This window comes from Pseudorasbora parva, chromosome 16 (assembly GCF_024679245.1).
Source record: "Pseudorasbora parva isolate DD20220531a chromosome 16, ASM2467924v1, whole genome shotgun sequence".
NCBI lineage: Eukaryota > Metazoa > Chordata > Actinopteri > Cypriniformes > Gobionidae > Pseudorasbora > Pseudorasbora parva.
In genome coordinates this window covers 24847538-24873011 of record NC_090187.1, presented here as the reverse complement: position 1 = coordinate 24873011, position 25474 = coordinate 24847538, and the positions used below count along the sequence as shown (strand labels likewise).

The following is a 25474-nucleotide window of genomic DNA, read 5'->3' as shown; positions in this document are numbered from 1 at the left end:
TAGATTATATTCAAATCACTTAACGTATTTTACAGAATAAATAACATTAAATGTTTGATTTATATAATTAATTTTAACAAGAACATGTAGCTTTTTCTATGGCATACTTTACTCAATGTTGTGTACGTGTATATGTAAATAAAAGAGAATAATACGATTGTTTAAAATAAAATACACATTTGTATATGTTTGTGTATACAACACACTTTAAACCAATATCATCAAAAATACATAAGTACACATTAACCTACTCATGATAGATAGACAGATAGATAGATAGATAGATAGATGGATGGATGGATGGACGGACGGACGGACGGACGGACGGACGGACGGACGGACGGATAGATAGATAGATAGATAGATAGATAGATAGATAGATAGATAGATAGATAGATAGATAGATAGATAGATAGATAGATAGATAGATAGATAGATAGATAGATAGATAGATAGATCAAATGTATAAATCAACGGAAGAAGTTTCAAGAAGTTTCTTGTTTCGTTTTTATGAAAGAGGGAAAATTAATGCGGCTCCCTAACTTCTAAGACGATTTCCCTGGTTTTTATTGGCTAAAGCAGAAGACTGGCGCGTTTGTACGAGGAAGTTTACACTGTCAGAACGTGTTTTCTCTGATATGGAATAACATGATATTTCTTCATAGCCATTTATTGTGATCTCGATGTTACGACAGAAAACTGTCAGATTTAGATATAACCTTTAGATATAAACTTTTTGAACTTCAAATGCTGTGAGGAGTTTATTGTCAGTGTGTAATTGGCCCAAATGCAGCGTAGAACTGTTCAGTTTATGTGGTGTTTAGTCTGTGTTGGAATCTAACTTCATCCCGATTATATGAAATGGAGAGCAAGAGCGGTAGATTTCCTTTCCCCTTCCAGCCCTATCCCATTCAGGAGAGCTTCATGGAGGCACTTTACACTGCTCTGGATCAGGGGAAAATCGGTATATTCGAGAGTCCCACTGGCACGGTCAGTCTTCGCATGAGATCTATTAATCTCACCATCTCAGTACAGATCACAGTGGATAAGCTTTCTTGTGTTTGATCCATAAGGGAAAGTCTCTGAGTCTTATATGCGGTGCACTGACGTGGCTGAGAGACTTTGAGGAGGAGAAGAAAAAGGAGGCTGCTAGACTTCTGGATGGATCTGTGAAGGAGGAGAACAGCAACAGCCAACTATCAGAGCCAGACTGGGTATCTGAGTTTGTGCAGATGAAAGCAGAAAGAGACATGGTGAACAAGTTAAAGGTATGAAAGCTAAGTGCCTTTTACAATTCATTAGCTCTTCAAGATATGTGTTTCCAAGCAGAGTTTTCAAACTGGGATGTACAAAAGTACAACATAAAACATAAAAAATTACAATTATTCATTAAATATTTAGATTAAAACAATTAAAAGGCCATTATCAACTAATACAAATAACGGAAAGCTCTCCATTTATAAACATTTTCTGGCTAAAGTAACAACTTTCAATTTAAGACTTAAAACAATCTTCACATAAACCCATTAATGGGTTTAATTAGGCCTATAATAAATATCATGGCCTTCCTACCTGACTTACAGGAAATATACAGTAATTGAGTTAAGTTATCATTATCAAACACTTTACAGTCTTCACTGCATAAATTATTAATTAAATTTAGATTAATCCTTTTTACACACATTTTCTCTTTTACCTTTTTTTCTTTGATTAACCTGACAGACATCACATCAACTGGTTTATTAGACTGCTGTCACTTTGCACCTGCCTCTGCTGCACATGATGAGGATCTAACTCTTTAAAGGGTTAGTTCATGCAAAAATGAAATTTCTTTCATTAATGACTCACCTCAATATTGTTCCACACCCGTAAGACCTCCGTTCATCATCGGAACACAGTTTAAGATATTTTAGATTTAGTCAAAGGAGGCCTTTGTGTCCTTTGAATGTAAGTATGCCCACTCGCTGTCCACGTCCAGAAGGTAATGAAAACATCATCAAAGTAGTCCATATGTGACATCAGTTGGTTAGTTAGACTCTTTTGAAGCATCGACAATACATTTTGGTCCAAAAATAACAAAAAATACGACTTTAATCTGCATTGTTTTGTCTTCCGTGTTTGTTTTCAAACCTCAAATAAAGATTCAAACGGTCGCGAATCAGCAGATTGATTCGTGATTCATATCGCCAATGTCACGTGATTTCAGTAGTTTGCCAGGTTGACACTCGATCCGAATCTTGAATCATGACCATTTGATTCTTTATTTGAGGAACACGGAAGAGAAGACAATGCTGAATAAAGTCGTATTTTTTTTTATTTTTGGACATAAATATATTGTCGAAGCTTCAAAAGAGTCTAACTAACCAACTGATGTCATATATGGACTACTTTGATGATGTTTTCATTACCTTCTGGACGTGGACAGCAAGTGGGCATACTTACATTCAAAGGACAGAAAGGCCTCGGACTAAATCTAAAATATCCAGAGAAATAAGCAATTTTAACCAGGACACAGATTGTGTCAATGACATCATACCTGCGTTACCCGCAATTTCCAGGTTTATTTAATAGAAACCATGGGAACACCAATGACGCTTTAAAGGGATAGTTCACCCAAAAGTGAAAATTAGCCCATGATTTACTCACTCTCAAGTTATCCTAGGTGTATGAGACATTCTTCTTTCAGACGAAAAACAATCAGTAATATTAAAGGGGTGATGAATTGAGAAATTAACTTTCCCTTGAGCTTTTGATACAGTGAGGAAAATAAGTATTTTAACACGTTGCTATTTTGCAAGTTCTCCCACTTGGAAATCATGGAGGGGTCTGAAATTATCATCGTAGGTGCATGTCCACTGTGAAAGACATAATCTATAAAAAAAATCCTGAAATTACAATATATGATTTTTTAACTATTTATTAGTATGATACAGCTGCAAATAAATATTTGAACACCTGTCTATCAGCTAGAATTCTGACCCTCAAAGACCTGTTAGTCTGCCTTTAAAATGTCCACCTCCGCTCCATTTATCCTAAATTAGATGCACCTGTTTGAGGTCGTTAGCTACATAAAGACACCTGTCCAACCCATACAATCAGTAAGAATCCAACTACTAACATGACCAAGACCAAAGAGCTGTCCAAAGACCCTAGAGACAAAATTGTACACCTCCAGAAGGCTGGAAAGGGCTACGGGGAAATTGCCAAGCAGTTTGTTGAAAAAATGTCCACTGTTGGAGCAATCATTAGAAAATGGAAGAAGCTAAACATGACTGTCAATCTCCCTCGGACTGTGGCTCCATGCAAGATCTCACCTTGTGGAGTCTCAATGATCCTAAGAAAGGTGAGAAATCGTCCCAGAACTACACGGGAGGAGTTGGTCAATGACCTGAAAAGAGCTGGGACCCACCGTTTACAAGGTTACTGTTGGTATTACACTAAGGGTGTTTTCACACCTGAAAGTCTGCACCAAGGTCCGAACCAAAGTTTGTGTTTTGATATATTGTATACATTTGGTTAGTTTTGGTTTGCTTTTACATTGCAGTTATGTCAGCGCACCAAAGAACTTTACATGACGCACTGGCGTCCTGTCGTCATCATCTATGTGGGCTGCATCTTAACATTGATTGGTTTGTTAGCGGACGTCCGTCTGACGTCAGTTGTCGTCAACTCGAGGCAAATTCACCAAATGAACTTCCTTTGTGCAAACATTTTATCGGCGCCGACAGGAAAGGAGAAGATAGGCTTTTTAGCCAAACAATGTATTTTGTTTTATAGTTATGTTTAAATATTATAATGTTATTTTTAAATTTCATCTAGGCTATATTGATTATGAAACGTGCACAGATGTTCAATATATGTCAAAGACATTGGGTCAGTAATGATTTTGACCACTTCATTAAGTTTTGTTTTGTAGAAAGCTTTGTATAAATTGTATTTTAATTTTAATAAATGATTCATCATTTGCCTGAATTTAATAAATCAGCTTTAATAAATAATATAGCAGACAAACCGTGAAGGAGCGATCATTTGCGTTGCACATGAACTGGAGCAGTCTCATAAATAAACCAAAACTCAGTATACAGGCTACGTGTCTCACAGACATGAGAAATATATAAATAGTCAAACAGAGCACGCTGTTCACGCGAGCTGACTACACAAGCGGTTCTGTTTAAAATGCTGCGCGCTCCATCACTGCATGTGCTGTGAGTTTAATCTGTGTTTTTTCACTAATCCTACCAACGAACTTCCTGTAAATGGTCTGAAAGTCCGAACTATACAGAAAATGCTTTCACACAAGAAACAAACCAAATCTTTGTCCAGTTTGGTCCAGACCGAGACTACCTCTTTTCGTCGGACCAAATTTCGTATGTTTGGTCCGGACCATGGTCCGAGGGAGGTTTCACACCTGTAGTTTTGGTTCGTACCAAACTGAAAAGCCAGAAAATTCCGGACCAAACAAGGTAGGTGTGAAAGCACCCTAAGACGTCATGGTTTGAAATCATGCATGGCACGGAACGTTTCCCTGCTTAATTCAGCGTATGTTCAGGCCCGTCTTAAGTTTGCTAATGACCATTTGGATGATCCAGAGGAGTCATGGGAGAAAGTCATGTGGTCAGATGAGACCAAAATAGAACTTTTTGGTCATAATTCTACTAAACGTGTTTGGAGGAAGAAAAATGATGAGTACCATCCCAAGAACACCATCCCTACTGTCAAGCATGGGGGTGTTAGCATCATGCTTTGGGGGTGTTTTTCTGCACATGGGACAGGGCGACTGCACTGTATTAAGGAGAGGATGAACGAAGCCATTTATTGCGAGATTTTGGGGAACAACCTCCTTCCCTCAGTTAGAGCATTGAAGATGGGTCTTCCAACATGACAATGACCCGAAGCACACAGCCAGGATAACCAAGGAGTGACTCTGTAAGAAGCATATCAAGGCTCTGGCGTGGCCTAGCCAGTCTCCAGACCTAAACCCAATAGAGAATCTTTGGAGGGAGCTCAAACTCCATGTTTCTCAGCGACAGGCCAGAAACCTGACTGATCTAGAGAAGATCTGTGTGGAGGAGTGGGCCAAAATCCCTCCTTCACCCAAAAACTGGTGAAAAACTACAGGAAACATTTGATCTCTGTAATTGCAAACAAAGGCTACTGAAAAAATACAAATAAATAGTTAAAAAAAATCATACGTTGTGATTTCTGGATTTTTTTTAAAGATGTCTCTCACAGTGGACATGCACCTACGATAACAATTTGAGACCCCTCCATGATTTCCAAGTGGAAGAACTTACAAAATAGCAGGGTGTTAAAATACTTATTTTCCTCACTGTATATAAAAGGTCATGGAAATTTAAGAATATCCTCTAAGTTTCAGAGCTAAAAACGTTCCTGTTAGTCAAAGGAAAGCTATTATAGACACCAGGCCCAGCAAACCATCTTGTGCTTCATTCTTACGTCATAGCGCTTCGAAACACACACCTCTATAGCGCGTCTAATCCAGTAGCCCGCCCACTGATTCATGGAGGTGATTGGCTCGTGCTTAGCCTAGAAATCTAGACGCACCCTAGCGGCAGCAAATCTAATCTGCCCGCGAGTGTCGTCTAGCAACTCTCAATACCATTCTGGGCTGTAATCGCCTAACTCTTGCTGGGCCTATCACATCGTGTATAGAGTCGGTGGCGATGGCCGAGGTGCGTTTGCGTGCTTCTAGTAAACACAGAAACTGGCGACCGGCGGCGGTCTTTCGAATCAGCTTTGACTGCGACTCTGGAAGACTTGGAGTTAAACTTTTCTCTGAGAAAAGAACAAAGAACGGCACTGAAGTCATTCCTAAAAAGGGAAGATGTGTTCGGAGTTTTGCTGACAGGATACGGCGAATGTTTAATCTATCAACAAGCTCTGCTTCACCTTCGTTTCTCTGGTTGGTTGTAGTGCTATCAAATCGCGTGCAGAGGGAGTTTGAAAGACAACCGTTTATCCCGCCCCTCGGATTGAGCCCTGTCAATGGTGACTTTCCAGACCAAACATCTTGATGTGGGTCTGGCTTGTCAGGCTAGCTCGTGCCAGCTAGCCAACAACAATAGACATGCTAAGGAAGATAGCAAGATATTGCGCTATTCCTGGTTGTGGAAGAACACAGTCGCTGCATAAGCTTCCTTCAGATCCTAATATTAGGAATGAGTGGTTGACCTTTATTTTTAATGAAGTTCCTGCTCACGTAAGGAAGACAAGTTCACTGCGGGATCGTTTGTAAACAAATCTCTGGTCGATGCTGGATTTGGATTCGACAGGAGGAATGGTGCAACACACTTATGTGAGTAAAACGTGTTTTTTATATGTAATAGTATTGCATTGTTATAGATCGTTTTGCTTATGTTTACGTGTCTAACAAAAACATACCTTTCGCATGCTTGACTCGGACACGTATGGGCCAGGGCTCGCAAAGCCCAGTAGGCCGATGAATCTCATAATATTCCGTTCCTGATCTGTGCTGTTGTCTGTCTCAACTTGACATTTGAAGCAATGCAATAGTGTTTATGTAAGAAAAATATCCATATTTAAAACTGCTAGTCTCTCGTGAACACACATACAACAGTTAGTGGAAGTTAGAGATTACAGTTTGTAAAGTTTTAAATATAGATATTTTCTTACACAAACGCAACACTTTGCTTCAGAAGGCCTGTTTACCCACTGGAGCCGTGTGGGGCAGTTATATGATGAAAATATGCACTTTTATGATAATAGATGCACTTTTAAAACAGAAACAGCCATTCACAGACATTATAAAGCTTGATTTAATTTAAACTGATCGTGTTCGTCTGAAAAAAGATTGTCATACACACCTAGGCACCTCACCTAGGCACCTCGTAAATCATGGGCTAATTTTTTGGGTGAACTATCTCTTTAATATAATTATGTGTTTTATTACATAGGTGAGCCCCTGTTTGAATACATTAACTGACAGAAAACTAATCATAGTTGTGTTATGATTAGTTGTGCTCAACACAGTTGGTCTTATTGTTTAAATCTGATTTTCTTGATCTACTGCATACTATGTTTTACCATACCTAATATGGATCTAGATTACTGCAGTGAGCAACAAGTGTCTCATAGTAGTTGCTGAGGTAATGTACAGAGTAGCATTATAACATATCTTTCAACACACTCAAATGTAGTTTTCCCACATACATATGAGCGGAAGAAGTGGAAGGTTTCGTCTGCGGCGTAATATAAGCTCAGCGAAATCAAGGTGTCATCAAGCTACACCTTTGTTTTTAATAAGCGATTTCTAGCAGCAAAAAATTACATATTGTTGCTAAGACATTATTAAACTAATTTAAGACTGCTCTTATGAATGTACTTGACAAAATGGGCATTCAATTCTGTGTGTTATTGTTTATGTCACACAGACATGACATTCACAGACAGCACGTTTTCTGGCACTTGAATGGTTCAAAAACATTTGTGTGAATAAGTGCGTGATCATTTAATGTAACGTTTGCCAAATTTTGACGGAAAAACGGATGCTGTGTTAATTGTGTTAAAGGGATAGTTCACCCTGATGACCAGGCTAAAACTTTACAAAAAGGATACAAAAGTATCATGCAATGATACAGGGAGACGTGCCATATGTGGAAAGTGTTCAGGAGGCATACTATAAGGTGAGAAAGAAACCGTATTATTCAGTCAAAATACTGAGCTCGGCCGTTACTCTGTGCGCGTGCATTCCTGTGAGTGTGTGTGAGAACATCAGCAGCCGCTGATGGTCAAAAAAAGATTAGAACAACAGCAGGGTGAGTAAAAGATTACTGTATTTTCGTTTCAGGGTGAACTGTCCCTTTAAATATTTTTCATGCGCTAAACTGAAACAAATAAAACTCATGCATTTACATTCTAATTTTAAGTTTTTCATATATAAAAATATCTAGCTGGCTTTTAAGAGGACGATCATATGCAATTCTATGGCATCTAAAAGATTTAAAATATCATCCTTATCCTCAATTTCATTCAGGATGAAGAGCTGAAACGGAAGAAGCGTGAGGAGAGACTGGAGATGATCCGACACAATGCCCAACTCAGATACGATATGAAGAGAAAAGTGAGTGCATGAACAGTGGGATCCAAAAGAATTCAATTGGGGTTTACCTGGAAAAATTAGTTTTTTAAATATTTAATAGTCTAGTCTTCACAAATAAATACATTGAAATAATTAAATAGAGTGAGGATCTGCTTTTTCAATTAGTCATATGGATATTTACAGTCAGGTTAAAGGGATAGTTCACTTTGAAATTAAATGATGATATGTTTTAGCTTACCTCATTCGCATCCGAGATGTAGGAGTATTCGTTTCCCCAGTAGTTTCAATTTTGATCATTTTAGGTCAAACCGTTCTTGTCTGTGCCTCACATAATGCAGGTCTATGGTCACCACCTCAAAGAGCATACACAGAGAAGTCCAAATTAAAGATTAACCTCTTGTACACCACTACGTCCGACTGATCCGAGGGCACGCGTGCGTGTTTCCTGTGGTGTACAAGAGGTAAAAACGATATAAATACTGTTCGTTTTCTCACACAAACCGCTCGTTTCGTGTCTTAGGCCATCAGTGTGTACTTACGATGGGGGATTGTTTAATTTGGACTTCTCTGTGTATGCTCTTTGAGGTGGTGACCATAGACCTGCAATATGTGAGGCACAGACAAGAACGGTTTGATCTAAAATTATCAAAATGGAAACTACTGGGGAAACGAATACTCCTACATCTCGGATGCCCATGAGGTAAGCTAAAACATCAAAATGTAATTTCAAAGTGAACTATCCCTTTAAAGTCAGGTTGCTTATTGCACCTTTAACAGGCCAATGAAGATGATGAGGCTGTAAAATTACTGCAGCTCAGCAGAGAGGGGGTGGAGTCAGAGAGCCATGATCCAGAGGAGGAGGGGCTTATTGTAGCAGAATATGAGAGTGAAGATGAGGCCACACCAAAGAGCAGGTATTGACTGTGTTTGTGGATGACTAGACAAGTGTTTCCCAGCCTTGAGTTCTCATAGTGTTCCCTCCACAGACTGTGTGATGATGACGATGAAGATCTAGAAGAGGATCATGTCACTAAGGTTCATGTTTAAACCCTGTTCAAATCCACCCTGCATTGGTGAACAAGGTGTTTGTGCATATTTAACAATGTATTTTTCATCTTAAGATTTATTACTGTAGCCGAACTCACTCCCAGCTGGCTCAGTTTGTTCACGAGGTACAAAAGAGTCCATACGGAGCCGCTGTCCGCTTAGTTAATCTGGGCTCCAGACAGGTAAACATGCTCTGGATTTATTCTTGTGATTACAGTATGTTTGATTTATAAACACTTATGCCATAATTGCATAAACACACTACCGTTCAAAAGTTTGGGGTCTGTGATATTTTTTGGAATGTTTTGAATTGAAGTTTTTTTTATGCTCACCAAGGCTGCATTTATTTAATCAAAAATATAGTAAAAACAGTAATTTTGTGAAATATTATTACAATTTTAAATAACTGTTTTCCATATTAATACATTTCAAAATGTAATTTATTCCTGTGATGTCAAGCTGAATTTACAGCATCATTACTCCAGTCTTCAGTGTCACATGATCCTTTAGAAATCATTCTAATATGCAGATTTAATGCTCAAACATTTATTATTATTATTATTAATGTTGAAAAAGCTTAATATTTTTGTGGAAACAGTTACAGTTTTTTTTAATGGATCAAAAGAACAGCATATATTTGAAATGGAATCTCTTTGTAACATTACAAATATCTTGACTTTCATTTTTGATCAATTAAATTAATCCTTTCTAAATAAAAGTATTGATTTCTTTAAAAAACAATTTACTGACCCCAACATTTTTTTAAATGGTAGTGTGTAATGTGTAATGCTGCTTAATATGATAAATATCATTATAATAAAAACTAAATGAGCAGATAAATAATGGCCAATGTGCATTATTTGTAATATTTGTAATTATTAATTGTTTAAAGGCTACACCTACTTAGCATTTCTGATGTAAGCATTTCTCATTCTTTATTGCTTTAAATATTGCTATTGGTGGGTTTAACATGATAATGGATATAGAAGCGATGGGTTGTTGCCTGTTGATCACGCCTCTTGTGGTCTTATTGGTTGAAGAATTATCCAATCGCGTACAGAGTCATTTGAACACTGTTCGTTTATCACACATCTTGACATCTTGTACAGTAGAAAATACAGAGCTGATTCCCCAGACCAATGTTCGATCTTAAATTGAGCTTGGTCTGGTGATAGCCAGACAAACCCAGAGACGCATGAAAAACACATACAAACCATATATCGTTGTTATCATATTTATTTGGCTTCACGTTTCATCTGTAGAAACATTCTCTCAGTTGTTTATCTGTAGTGATGAGGTAAATGACAGAATTAAAAATGTTTTGGTGTACTGTTCCTTTAACTTTTAGATTTTCTGAAGAATATAAGTGCTGCCTGCCTGAGAAAAAGTCACAGCTACAATGCCACAAACTCTTGATGAAATCACAAAAGGCAAAACAAATGATTTCTGTGTTATTTTTGCCCTTATTAGAACCTTTGCATTAATCCAGAGGTCACCCGGCTCGGAAACGTCCAAATGATGAACGACCGCTGTTTAGAAATGCAGAAAAACAAACACGGTCAGAAACATAAACACAATCCCTGCCAATTCAAACACAGCGTTATTGGTATTTCATATGAACCAATGATTACATAATCAGGAGAAAATGAAATAACGAGGAAAATGTTGAAGTTCTGACCTTCATCTGCAGAGAAACGAGAAAAGGCACCAGACTTGGAGCCGAAGCGGCGCCGTGGTGATGCAAAGGTGACGTGTGCCTTCTCAGGTTTTGAGAATTTGATGGCGATGAGGGATGAAGTGCTGGTGAAGGTGCGAGACGTGGAGCAGCTCCTACAGCATGGCCGGGAAAAACACACTTGTCCTTACTACAGCACACGGATGGCCATACCTGCAGCCCAGGTACACACATACCCACTTGAATACACTCTCATTCATTTAACTGTGTGCATTCAGTCTTTCTCTCTTTTTCTCAGGTGGTGGTATTGCCATATCAGTCGCTGCTCCATGCTTCCACCCGCAAAGCATCAGGGATCAAACTAAAGGATCAGATTGTCATTATAGATGAGGCTCATAATCTGACTGACACCATATCAGCCATACACAGCACAGAAATCAGTGGCGCACAGGTACATGCATGCACAAAACTCACTGATCAGAGCTAGAGAACTTAGACTAGGTAAAGGTAGAGTAGGCAATTTCAGAGAGGCTAGCAATAGCAAGCTAGCTTTGAAAGCATGAGATCTCCAAAGCCACGCCTCCTCCAAAACATGAACGCGCACAGCAGCGCCTGCAAAGCCTCACGAGAGACGCCGTTAAACTACGTCATGTCTCAAAGCAAATAAAATTACAGAGCTCTAGTTTTACCATCTGACTGCTGCAGATGCATTAAGCCGTTGATAGTGTTGACCAGGGATGGAAATTAGTACCCGCCACCAGCCAAATGCGGGTGGTTTTGAGTTGTGGCGGGTAAACTCACTTCACCTACCTGCCACCGTGCCCGGTTAATAAAAATATCTACTCTTTCACCTCTTTGTAAACTTTGTTTAATGCATGCGAGTGCTGCTGCCGTATGTTCGAATACGAGCAGTCGTTTTCGCCGTCATCATCACCCGGGTGTGTGTAACGTTAGAGCCAGGAGACGCGAATGAGGAGGACTCGCGCGCGCGCTGAGAGAAGATCTGTCTCTGTGCATCATCCGAAAGCGTGCTCTCGTCTCACAGCGCACAAATATTGAGTTCTCTTTCAAGTCTTGCTTGAACGGACAAACTCACACAAGAAGTATGTCAACATGTCCATCTTGATGAGTATCCAAGCAGACATAGTCTGAATATGCATTAAGTGAACTGTACACATTCGAGAAAGACGACAATGCAGGGAGCATTAGGTTTTAAAGGGGCAGTAACCTTTATTGCTCTGTTTAAAGGTCCCATTCTTCGCATATTTTTGAAGCTTTGATTATGTTAACAGTGTGCAATATAACGAGTTCATGTTTCGTGTGTAAAAAAACACAGTATTTTTCACACAATTTACTTATCTGTACAGTGCTGTTTCCTCTGTCCTAAAAACGGCCTGATGATTTCCTTGTTCTATGAAGTCCCTCCTTCAGAAACACGTAACGAGTTCTGATTGGGCCAGCGCTTCCCGTGTTGTGATTGGACAGCAGCTTAGCACACTTTACCCAGAAAGGTCCCGCCTCTTACCATAACGGGGAGATGCAAGCGCTGAATGCACGCTCTTCTCCACGTGGGAGAGCAACAAGACCACGCCCCCTATTTTGCGTGTTCTTGTGGGCGGAGGGTTAGTCAACAAACGGTTCTAGTGACGTCATTCCTGAAGGAAGTGCAGGGGTGTAGTCCAAACTGGCCGTTCGCTGTAGGCTTTGAAAGGGAACTTCTGTTAAATAAAATATCTCGCTTGGCATTGAACTTTGAGCTTTATAATTTTACAGGTATTATTTATGCTCTAACAGCAACATTACAGACTAACTAAAGTTTGAAAGATGGAATCGCGAAGAACGGGACCTTTAATGTCAAACAAAAGAGAAAGGACATCACTCACTGCTCTTGATTGAATAGCTTTTGTAAGTTTAATAAGGATTAATCTTTAATTTAAACAGTTGAATATGCAGTTATTTTACATTTGATTATTTATTCAATTTCTCTACCAATTTTTTTTAGATCTAGGGCCTACCTGAAAAGCCTGAATAGCATTGTCTATTTTATTAGTATCTTTGCTCAATAGTATTTATTTATGATGCTGCTTGTATTTAAGTTGTTCGTTTGACTTTTATTAGTCTCTTATTCCTGAACATAGCAAATACTGAACCGTACTGAAACCATGAACCTAAAACCGTGATACAAACCGAACCGTGAGCAATCAGTACCGCTACACCCCTAGCGTAACGAATGTGAGGGGGTGCCACAAAATTTTGAATATTTTCAAACTGAAAATATGTTAGGAAACACTGGACTAGGATTTGAGCGCTCAACATCTCTTCTCTTTGTGCAGTGAACTCTTCAATGCACACTAGCGGTCTAGTGCTGCAACTCTGACTCTATGTTGCTTTAATCACATCATTCTGCACCTGGGATGTATTGTTGTTTAGTGTCAGTTAGCGCTTAGTGGGGGCCGGGGGGGTTACCTCTCTCTTTTTTTTTGACCATACATGTGTTTGCCTCCCTGGTCTTCACACACTAGAAACATGTCTGACACGGTGCTGCTGCTATATTAAAGGTGCCCTAGAATGATTTGAAACAATATTTTAAATTGTTCTCTGATATAGAGGGTAAATAGAGGGTATGTGGCTTATTTAAGGTCAGAAATTGTCCAGAAACGGTTTTACAGGTCCATTTACAACCCTAGAAATTGTCCCTAGGATGTAATGCTCTGTTTTTGCCTTATTTGGAAGGGTTGTGAATATTAATGCAGAGTTCTGATTGGCTGTTTCACTGCACTGCTGCTCAGTGACAGCTAACACATCTAACGATATGCAGACAGCAGCAGGTCTGGGGGAAAAAAGTTATTGGGGGGAAAAAGTTCCTTGTACAAAAGGGTCTGGGCAATTTTGATGGAAACGGGTGTTTTTTGACTAATGTGCATTTCTTATGTTTCAGCTCTGCAGAGCTCATTCACAGCTCTCTCAGTACTGTGAGCGCTACAGGTAAAACAAACACATTTCAGACATTTTGTTCATCTAAGTTGTCATTTACTCGCCCTCATGTCGTTACGACTTACTTTCTTCTGTTGAACACAAAAGGAGAACTTTTGAAGAATGTTTGCAGAGTGAAAATGAATGGGACTAATGCAGTTGAGCACCACAATGTTTTTGAAGTCTCTTACGTTCACTAAAGTTGCATTTATTTAATCAAAAATACAGTAAACAGTTATATTGTGAAATATTATTAAAACTTGTAAGAACTGCTTTGTATGTATATATTTTAAACTGTAATTTATTCCTGTGATGGCAAATCTGAATTTTCTTTACCATTACTCCAGTCTTCAGTTGATCTTCAAGTGATCTGTCAGAAATCATTCTAATATGTCGATTTGCTGCTCAAAACATATTATGCTTTGGAACTGTAAAAAAAATAATAATCATAAAAGTACAAACTGAAATTTAAGTCTAGAGTAATGTTTTTAGACATTTTCATTACGATTTACTGTACATGTCATTGTGTCGGATGGTCGCAGAAGTCGACTGAAGGCGAAAAATCTGATGTACATCAAACAGATCCTCTTCGTGCTGGAGGGGCTTGTGCGAACACTCGGAGGTAAGCGGTGCACTGCATTATTTTGTTTGTGTATTTTATCTGGCTCTATCTGGTTTTATCTAGCTGATTTATATCTGTCATTTCCTGTTAACAGGTAAAGTCGGTCAGAATCCGAACACTCAGTCCTGCCAAACAGGTAAACGAACACAACACGCACACATAGAAACTTCTGTTTTCCTCCTTCATGAAATATGTCCTGTGTAAAATGTCCTGTTTACACAGGAAGTGAACTGCTGACCATCAACGACTTTCTGTTTAAGGCTCAAGTTGATAACATAAACCTTTTTAAGGTATTACTCCAACTCTTTTGTTATTTTAGTATTTATCTACTATTATAATATTTATTACAATTTTTAATTAGCTATATTGTGTGTGTGTGTGTGTGTGTGTGTGTGTGTGTGTGTGTGTGTGTGTGTGTGTGTGTGTGTGTGTGTGTGTGTGTGTGTGTGTGTGTGTGTGTGTGTGTGTGTGTGTGTGTGTGTGTGTGTGTGTGTGTGTGTGTGTGTGTGTGTGTGTGTGTGTGTGTGTGTGTGTGTGTGTGTGTAAATTAACTAGTTTTTTTTTGTGCTTACATTTTATGTGCTTATATCTAATATTGATATTTAATTTTATGATGATATTTCATCTAATATTTAATTTTATGTGCTTTTGTCATCAAGTATTTAATCTAATATTAATGTTTTATTTCTGTTTTTTTTCTTTTTCTTCAATAAACAAGATGATTTTAATAGATTTAGTTAATAACATCACTGACCCAACTTCATTGGTGCATTCTGTTATTATTAAACAAAACGTTATTATTATTAATTTGAAATTGGTATATTTCTTAACATGTTTTTTTCTGTTTGTTGAAGGTTCAGAAATATTTTGAGAAGAGCATGATCAGCCGAAAGGTCAGTATGAAAACCCATTTATGAAATTATTTTAACAAGTGGACATAAACACACTGATGACGTGTCCTCTGTGTAGCTGTGTGGATTTGTGGAGAAATATGAAGGCAACGGTGTAAACACACACTCCAGCTTGAAAAACAAAGAGAACCGGCGCATTGAAGGACTCGGACGTTTCCTGCAGACGCTGCAGAGCAAACCTACAGGTACAAGCTGGTCTCCATAAACTTTAGCACCCTAAATATTGTTATAATATGTAATAATTATGTTCACACTTGTAAGGTTTGGTTTGATTAAAACAAACTTTGGTGCGATTGCTCTATTAGTGCAGTTAATTTGAATAAGTGTGAACGCTACCTTAAGAGCCCTGCTGCAAAACGAACAACACTTTTCAAAAGCGGTTCTCGGTCAAATGAACTCTGGTGCGATTCGACTGAAATATGAACGCAACACAGACCAAAGACATATAAACATACCAAAAACAGGACATGATGCTACAGAGACACTAATGCTCAATAAATACCTGTGTTTTCTCTTCATAGTTCGGAACCGCTTCTCCTCACTGCATATCTTTGTTTGTGTGTGTGATGGAGGGATTCCATTTACATTTATTCATTTAGCTGACTCTTATAACCAAAGCGACTTACAACCGAGGAAGACAGGAAGCGATCCGTCATGAAGATGCGAAAAATCACAAAAAGCACTTGAAATACTAAGTTTTGTACATTACTTAGAGTAGCATAAGCTAGAATATGGAGGAAATAGAGGATTGCTGCTTTTTTGACTCCTTTACACATACCATCATATGTACACACATACAGCGAGCACATTTAAAGGGTTAGTTCACCCAAAAATTAAAATTCTGTCATTAATTACTTAATATCCTAATATCGTTCGACACCCGTTCATGAAGATATTTTTGTTGAAATCCGATGGCTCAGACAGGCCTTTATTGACACCAATGTCATTTCCTCTGTCAAGACCCATAAAAGGCACAAAAGATGGATACAGAAAATTGATATTTTTTGGATATTGTATGGATACAGAAAAGACATGATGCACACGTGTAGATAATTTCACATGCATGAAACCAAATTCACGTGCACAAAAAATGATTCACGTGCGCAAAATAAAGTTATATTCATAAAATACATTTCACAAATGCAAAACACAATTCATAGATTTACAACTGTGCACAAAAAAGTTTGTCCTTGAATGTGAATGTGCAAATCATCATTTGTGTGTGAATGGCTTTGGATTTGTGTGTGTGTGTGTTTTGAGACTCTCCTGGCAGCGCTCTCCTCCCACCCGGCTCAGTCGTATTCTTTAGCCAATCAGATTTAGGCTTATCAATCGGCCAATCATAATCGTATGAGGGCAGGCCCACTGGTGTTACGTCATCAGCATTCATTCGATCACAGTTCATCATGCCTAAGCAGAGGTATGCACAATTCGATCTGTTAACTTCTGTTTAGTGAAACTATGAAGTTAGAGATGAGTAATAGTGATAGCTTATTAACGGCTGTTTGGGCCAAGTGTGAAAATAAACACTTATTTTAAGTATTTATGGATTATTATTATGTTTACTTCATAAAGAATTATTTATATGCATACCATACAATGTTAGCATTTTAGATTAATAAACTCTACAGAAAGCACAACACTGGTTTAAATGATAAGAGATGGTGTATATAAATAGACGATTATGAAAAATATAATGTTTTCCACATGGTCTTTTAGGAAAAAGCAGTGTCAGCAGTGTGTTTGTACCTGCATGTCATGTCCACCACACACTCAGCTGATGATGATAATTTATGTAATGAAGTGCATACATTGAAGACCATTTATGTTTCATCTATTTCATATATAGCATATAAATGCAATTGAAGACCATTTACGTTTCATCTATTTCATACATAGCATATATATGCAGTTTTAATGTTGCAGATTTTAAAGACAGATGATATATGAAAGTTGCAGAGACAAGTTACCTTGATCTTACAATTCCTACTTTAATTCTTTCAAAACAGTCATGTTGCAAGCTATCCATTGTTTCAATAAGACGTTGAAACTCATGCATTGTTACTGAATTCATGTACACATTCAAGGAATAAAGCTCTGCTATACATTATTAAATGTTCTTGTTTTATGTCAGAATTAAAAGATTCAAAGACATTTGCTACACTTGATGTATATGTTTTATTAATTAGATTTTAGCTGCCATATGTTCGCATATGACAAGTCGCTTTCCTAGTAATCCCCCGCGCTCTCGGATGATGCACAGATCAGACAGATCTCACCGCGTGCGCGAGTCTTCATTCGTGTCTTCACGCGGGGGATTACGAGGAAAGCGACTGGTCATATGCGAACATACGGCAGCACTCGCATGCATTGAACAAAGTTCACAAAGAGGTGAAACAGTATGCTTGGTAGGTGAAGCGAGTTAACCCGCCACAACTCAAAATCATCCGCATTTGTGTGGTGGCGGGTGCTAATTTCCATCTCTGGCGTGCGCACTCCAAGCCGATCTCAGACTGAGCACCCCGTTGTTTTTTAATACTTATTAGGATGAAAATAAATATATTCATGGATACTTTTTGGAGTCAGACTCTTTTGACAAAGCTTGAACAAAATTGAATGCCTCATAAAATCGTGATTAAGAGTTTTTTTTCGAGTATGGGTCCGCTTGACATTGATAGAGCGGAAAGTCCTTGTATGGGCCGTACGGGCTCTTCTCCCGGAAGGGTGTGCGCTCGTCGACCAGAGCGAGAGAGCAAATGCCCATAAACACTGCTCTCAAGGTGCAGATCCACTCGTCTGTGCAACACTTCTGTCGCGCCGCACTCCACTTTATTCCTATGGGTAAATATGGGTAACGCTCTTAGTTCCTCCTCATACACCCTAGTTTTGGAGGTGAAGCAGCATTCAGACAATGTAAAACGTGTTTTTTATTTTTATGTTCTAGATGTTTTAGAACAGCAGGTGGCAGTAGAGGACAAACCAATCATGGCTTCTCCAATGATGCTGGTTGAAAGTTTTCTGTTTGCCCTCACTAATGCCAACAAAGATGGACGAGTCGTGATACAAAGGCAGGGTTAGTATTTGATCACCTGCACGGTGATACAAATATGAAATTGTCTCTGACAAAATCATTTCTTTCTCCAGCATTTCTTGCCCAGAGCAGTGTGAAGTTTCTCTTGCTGAACGCAGCAGTTCACTTTGCACAGATCGTCCAGGAGTGCAGGGCTGTGATCATCGCCGGGGGAACCATGCAGCCCGTTAGTTCACAACCACACACTATTGGACACAGTGACACAGCTGTCTCACTTACATAACACATTAAAGACTGTGTGTAGATTACTACTCCGAAAGAAGACTGATTTTGTGTTCATATTTTGCAGGTTGCTGATTTCAAAGAGCAGCTTCTGTTTTCCGCCGGGGTCACAGAAAACCGTATTTTAGAGTTCTCATGTGGTGAGTTTGTATTGTGCTCATTTCTTCTCATCATCCTTTGCAATGTTGCTTATTATGTGTTTAACTGTTGCATAATCGCTTCAGGTCATGTCATACCCCCTGAGAACATCCTACCCATAATCCTTTGCGCCGGCCCCTCAGGAAAACAGTTGGAGTTCACTTTTCAAACTAGAGACACACCACAGATGGTAAAACTTGCATGTGCAAACCAAAAATTCCACAGATGGCTGCATGCAAACACAAAAATCTGCTTATTTTAAATTATGGCCACAAATACACTAAAATATCGTGACCTGTTTGGTTCTCTTAGTTTTGTCAAAGCTACAAAATAATATAGCCTAGCCTAGGCTTACAAGAAAATATTTATCCCATTCCACAGTCTTTTAAATCCATTCACTGATTGCTATTTTATTTAATATATTTATTATATTTTAATAATACATTTTGTTGTATTAAAATAAATATTATCTTGCTAGTATTAAAGGGATCCCATGGTGTTGAGACTTGTATGGCTTAATATAACATAAATGATGTCTCTTACTGAATTATGTGGTAGAAAACCCATGAAAGATCTACGTTATTTAAAAAATCGATTTTATATTTGGACCATGGGCGGCGCCATTTTGTTTGCGTTCTAGGTTGATGACGTAGAGTGGTTGAACTCCTCAATCAGCTGGCGTTACCCGTTGCTATTTTTACCACAACGCAACTCGAAAATTGTTTCAGAGTTAAACAAAACCAATGAATTGCTTTGTAATTGTACTTAAAACACACTCAAACATACATGTGCACACAAACTCACCTACACAAGTCACAAACAGATCGGCGGGCGCGCACACACACACCTGACTGCTCTGTCTCAATCGCATGCATCATCACCAAAACATCCTGCCTCTCTTCCTCACGTTACTTTATCCCATCGTCCTACCTAGATATTTCCCTCTGCTGGTCACATTAGGCATTATAGTTAATCTACTATCAACACAGTCTATCTAGGGAACAGGATGTGTTGAACAGGATATCAACACAGGGAATAGATTGAGGGGTATGCGCGCGCAGTGCGTGCGTGTGTGTGTGTGTTCGCGCCGATCTGTTGGGGTGTGTGTGTGTGTGTGTGTGTGTGTGTGTTCGCGCCGATCTGTTGGGGTGTGTGTGAGTCTGTGTGAGAGAGAGAGTTTGTGTGCACATGTTTGAGTGCGTGAAGTCGGACAGCTGTTTGTAAATCGGCTTTACTCGTTATTGCGGTGGAACGTGAGACTGAATGACTGCACTCGAACATGTCCACTATGGTGTCGGACAACACTACAAATGTCCGTCCCTTCAAATAATGCCCTATTTAAGGGTATAGGGTCGATTTCAGATTCAGCCCCTGTCGTGGAGACTGAGCAGCCCAACATCTCGATTGAGACAGAGCCTGTCGTGTGCGCGCCCGCCGATCTGTTTGTGACTTGTGTAGATGAGTTTGTGTGCACATGTATGTTTGAGTGTGTTTTAAGTACAATTACAAAGGAATTCATTGGTTTTGTTTAACTCTGAAACAATTTTCGAGTTGCGTTGTGGTAAAAATAGCTACGGGTAATGCCAGCTGATTGAGGAGTTCAACCACTCTACGTCATCAACCTAGAACGCAAACAAAATGGCGCCGCCCATGGTCCAAATATAAAATCGATTTTTAAAATAACGTAGATCTTTCATGGGTTTTCTACTACATAATTCAGTAAGAGACATCATTTATGTTATATTAAGCCATACAAGTCTCAACACCAGGGGATCCCTTTAAAGTAGGCCATCATGCTAATACAGTTTTGACTTGATTATGATTGTATTTCTGTTGGCTACGCCAGTATGTGACGATAAATGAGCGTCTGCTTTGTTTTAATTTACAAATGAAACAATGGATGCAAACAAAATGAAACACAGACTCATTCCTCAATGAAACACTGTGTTTATAGTGTATATATATAAAAAATAAAGTCTACATTATTTAGGTGAATAGATTTAAAATACTTTTTTGTAGCTTAAATATACTTTTAACAATATACCCCTGGTTTCAGATAAGGCTTAAGTCTAGTCCCAGACTAAAATGCAAGTCTAGTCACAGACACGAGCTTATCTATACATTTTTAAATGAAAACAGAAGCTCATTTATCATCAAATACTGGCGTAGCCGACAAAAATACAGCCAAGTTGAAACTTTATTACCATGAATGGGCATTTTCAAACTTAACATCATTTACAGAACATTACTTAGTTAAAGAGATACTCACCCTAATGTTGTTCCACACCCGTAAGACCTCCGTTCATCTTCAGAACACAGTTTAAGATATTTTATATTATTTAGTCCGACAGCGTATCCAAGTGTATACACACTATACTGTCCTGTCCAGAAAGGGAATAAAAACATGGACTACTTTGATGACGATATCTTAAACTGTGTTACGAGTCTTACGAGTGTGAAACAACATTAGGGTGAGTCATTAATGACATAAATTTAATATTTGGGTGAACTAACCCTTTAATATGTCATGGCCACAACAAAACTAATTGAACCAAACGTGCCCCCTCTCGGTCACCATACATCGTTTTTTTGAACCAAACATGTCTTCTATGGTAATGATCAGTGTTGGGGGTAACGCATTCAATTAAACACTAATTATGCATTCAGATTACTTTTCCAAGTAAAACAAAAGTAACATAATGCATTACTTTCCATTAAAAGTAACTAACATAATTAGTTTAAGAAGTAACACAATATTGCAACGCATTACTTTAAAAAGTAACTTTCCCTGACACTGGGTATAATTTCATTTTAAAACAAAATAATTCTGTAATGGTATGGTGAAAATATATGACAAATATATTCATGATCTTTATACCTCCTCAGATGGAGGAGACGGGCCGTGTTCTATCAAACCTCTGTAACATAGTGCCGGGGGGTGTGGTGTGTTTCTTCCCCTCCTACGAATATGAGAAGAGGATTCTGGGACACTGGGAGAGCACTGGTGTCCTCCAGCGGCTGCAGTCTAAGAAGAAGGTACACAAACAACAACACTACCATGCAAAAGTCAGTTAATGCTCGAATTAAGCAGCTCTCTGTGTTTTTCAGATTTTCCAGGAGCCGAAAAAAGCCAGTCAGGTTGAGCAAGTGCTCAGTGACTATTCCAAGTGTATACAGGTGTGTTAGCATGTGAATATTACTATACTTATATTACACGCAAACTGCCTTATATTGTAAATCAGAACAGATCTGTCCGTTTAAATCTGCAGTAAATGTCATTATAGTCCAGTTGCATTTATATAGTTCTTTATACAATACATTTTTTTAAAGCAGTTTCGCATGAAATGTTTAGATGATTTACTAACGGCTTGAGCCAACACTAACATAGTCTCAGCCTCAGACGCCCACGAACCAGGCTTCTGCCATCAGTCTGAAGGTCTGGCTATGCGAAACTAGCGTTAACCCACTTTTGGAGTTAAAAAACAAGTCAGAAAAGGCATCGACAGGGTTATTTTTGCAGCTGACCTTATTGCATATGCATTTGCATTTTTAAGAATTTGTAAACATTTAGGGAAGAGAGTATTTAAATTAATCTTGCAAGGTAATTTACTAAGGCTTGCGTTATTCAATTTACTGGTATTTGAGCCATTATTTACCGCCAAAAAAGGCATGTCTTAAACCAGACGCTAGTTTGCGCTGCTCTTGGTCATTATGGAAATGATCCGGTTGCATCTGTGTTCTTTTATTTGAACTTTCCACTTCCATCTGCACTTTTTTGGAATTGCACTCTGATGCTTATTTGCCCTGTTTAGTAAATCTGGCCCTTGTAAAATTCATCCGCAGCTTTACAGAAGACAAGTGTCATTATTCAGCTTAGTTTAGTTCAATGTTGTATTCAGTTCAAAACTTCTATTCAGTTCAAAAACTGTCAATGTTGCTTTAATAGTGTTCTCACAGTGACAGTGCTGTTAAATCAATAATATTGATTCATTTTAATTGTCTTTAAAATTATTTTTATAGTGTTTTTTATAGTCGTTTTGACAGTGTAAAATGGTTTGTTAATGCAGCGCTGCAGTAATGCCGCAATTGGCCAGACGGGGGCACTGCTATTCTCTGTAGTCGGAGGGAAAATGAGTGAAGGAATCAACTTCTCTGACGACCTGGGCAGGTGAAACTAGCAATATGTTCTAATTCAATACCATATTATTGCAGTATGTATCCATTTTATTTTAAACATTGTCTTCACAACATGAATGGCTGTGATTTTAATGTTTTAATCCAAACCATTTAAAATGAAAATTAGCCCATGATTTACTCACCCCTCAAGTCATCCTAGGTGTATATGACTTTTTTCTTTCTGATGAATACAATCAGTTACATTAATAGACATCCCGACACATGACTCTGGGGTTTAATAAAGGCCTTCTGAAATGAATTGATGGGGTTTTGTAAGAAAAATATCCATATTTAAAACTTTATAAAGTAAAATATCTAGCTGCCACACAGACGGCCTTCTGTATTTAACTTATGCAGAAAGTGTAGCGCCTCTCGCAGTTCAAATTAAAACACCCACGCTATGTAATAGTGATATCTTGCTGCAGTTGCACTTTTTTCATAAGTTGAATATGTAAGGCAGGCGGTCTTTACTCTATATTTCAAATAAAATGTATATATTTCTTACAAAACCCCATTGATTTGCTTCAGAAGGCCTTTATTAATCCCCCTGGAAATGTATTAATATAACTCTGATTATGTTCATCAGAAAGAAGAAAGTCATATACACCTAGGATGCCATGAGGGTGAGTATATCATGGGCTAATTTTTTATTTTAAAGTGAACAAATCCTTTAATATGGCAGATGACTGTTGTTGTTATAACTAAGGTTTTTTCCCTCACAATGTTTCTATAATGTTTTATTTTGGTTATGGTCAATTTTTTATTTTTAGTTTTTAAATGCAACAATAAGTAGAACCAAAATACTAACATAATGAAAATTTCTAAAATCATTTTGTGTTTTCTAGTTAAAAATGAAAAACATAGGAATGAGGCCTATGCCAAATAACATCTTTGAAAGCATTTTCTTGTTGAATGAAAGTTTTTTGCATTTGTGGATGTGTTCAGATGTATCGTTATGGTCGGAATGCCCTATCCCAACATAAAGTCACCGGAGCTACAGGAGAAGATGGCTTACCTGGACAAGCACATGGTGAGACATCCTGCGGGATGGTGCAGATGTGAATTTACAGAAACAATTAGACCATTTCTAAATCTCTCCCTTTTGTTTCAGCCTCACGTTAGTGGTAAAAGTCCGGGGAAGGCTTTGGTTGAGGGTCTGTGCATGAAGGCGGTCAATCAATCTATTGGTAAGTGGAGCCACATACTCAAAACCTCCTGTGATTCAGTGCAGTTTCACAAAGGGCAAACAAAATAATCCAGTTTGGATTAAAAAAAAACACATTGTCTGAATTAAGATAGCATATTAGCAATATAGTTTATTCCTTTCATATAAGACTAGTATGCAAGTATTGTATCACCAATTCAACTATCAAGACAATGCAGTCTGTAATCTAACAGTTTTTAGATTTAATAGCTAATAAAGCAAAGTAAAGCACAGTTTAACATTTGTTTCTGACTCCCTACCCCACGCAGGCCGGGCGATCCGTCACCGTGGAGATTACGCATGCATTGTGCTGTGTGACCATCGGTACGCCCGAACAGGCACGCTGCAAAAACTTCCCCAGTGGATTTGTTCCAGCACACACACGCACACAACTTTTGGTCCCGCCTTTGCCAGCATCAGGAGGGTAAGCATACTGTGCTTACTTTGTGCATACTATTGCCTACTTTTTAAAAATATTATGTGAAACAGCATGCAACAATTTCTAACAGTAGTATTATGGTCACATGATCTTTTTTGTTGCATGTTTATTCAGCAATTGTCCAGTTGTGTTCAAATTTCTTAACTTTTGTCACACATATTAAATATTAAGCCAATAAATGATTTAAAAAAATGCTGTTGATATTACATTTGTCATAGTGGAAATAGAAAGTTCAAGCACTTTGCATTGTGGAAAATAATTTCCACCAAAATAAAAACCCTATGGTTTAGAGCAATCTTTTCCAACTGGGTTGCCATGTAAAAAAAAATCCTTCAAACATTTTTAAATTGCTACAAACTGTGTTTGTTTTTATTTTACAGTATATAGTAGTATATTTCTTTAAATGTATTTTAAAAATAATTTATTATAATTAAAACATTTGAAATATCTTTATAAACAGTCAATTGAATAAACAGGGGGAAAGTTTTTGTTGTCCTTAGCTGATCACTTGCCTCATGCATACTGCCAATCTCATAGACTGTGATAGACAGGAGCATGGTAAGTGCGATCGAGTGTCTCTCCAGCTGCATGCTGTTTTAATGAGACAGACGTTCTCCAGCTGTGCTCTCTGTAAGCAGGTCTGTTCTAATGACAGGAAGTGGAGGATGAGAAGGATTTGTTATCAGTATGATCCCTGTCTGATCCTTTATTTGATTCCGCAGTTCTTCCTGGAGAAGCGACAGAGACTCGACATCGTGTGAAAGTACTACAGTGTGTCCTGCATTATAAATGTTTGTTTGATTTACTCTGGCCTTGTGAATTATTGAGCTGTGCTGCCTCTGTCCTCAGGTTCTGCGCTTGTGTGTTTTTGGTTCAGTTCTTGACTTTCATTTAAA

The 25474-nt window shown here is 38.3% G+C and overlaps 1 protein-coding gene across 2 annotated transcripts; it reads left to right on the top strand.

Annotated features, from left to right (window-relative positions):
* Positions 1-575: 575 nt before the first annotated feature.
* On the top strand, positions 576-25437 carry ddx11 (DEAD/H (Asp-Glu-Ala-Asp/His) box helicase 11). 2 transcript variants are annotated; one of them, XM_067420009.1, is made up of 26 exons: positions 576-990; positions 1074-1268; positions 8015-8101; positions 8894-8994; positions 9067-9115; positions 9202-9309; positions 10598-10685; positions 10818-11026; positions 11101-11253; positions 13741-13787; positions 14318-14397; positions 14492-14533; positions 14620-14687; positions 15252-15290; positions 15367-15493; positions 18253-18381; positions 18453-18565; positions 18689-18761; positions 18846-18949; positions 21646-21795; positions 21868-21936; positions 22827-22927; positions 23881-23965; positions 24047-24122; positions 24409-24563; positions 25301-25437. In XM_067420009.1, the coding sequence occupies exons 1-26, from the start codon at positions 862-864 to the stop codon at positions 25337-25339; spliced, it is 2616 nt and encodes an 871-aa protein (XP_067276110.1). In that variant the 5' UTR covers positions 576-861; the 3' UTR covers positions 25340-25437. The 2 variants fall into 2 exon arrangements, with proteins under 2 accessions (XP_067276110.1, XP_067276109.1); XM_067420008.1 differs by having other exon boundaries at positions 577-990; positions 8858-8994.
* Positions 25438-25474: the final 37 nt, after the last annotated feature.

Coding starts and splice junctions, on each gene's coding strand:
- ddx11 (XM_067420008.1), top strand. CDS start 862: ATGGAGAGCAAGAGCGGTAGATTTCCTTTCCCCTTCCAGCCCTATCCC. Junction 18,950..21,645: donor CTAGAGACACACCACAGATG/GTAAAACTTGCA, acceptor ATACCTCCTCAG/ATGGAGGAGACGGGCCGTGT. Junction 21,796..21,867: donor GGCTGCAGTCTAAGAAGAAG/GTACACAAACAA, acceptor TGTGTTTTTCAG/ATTTTCCAGGAGCCGAAAAA.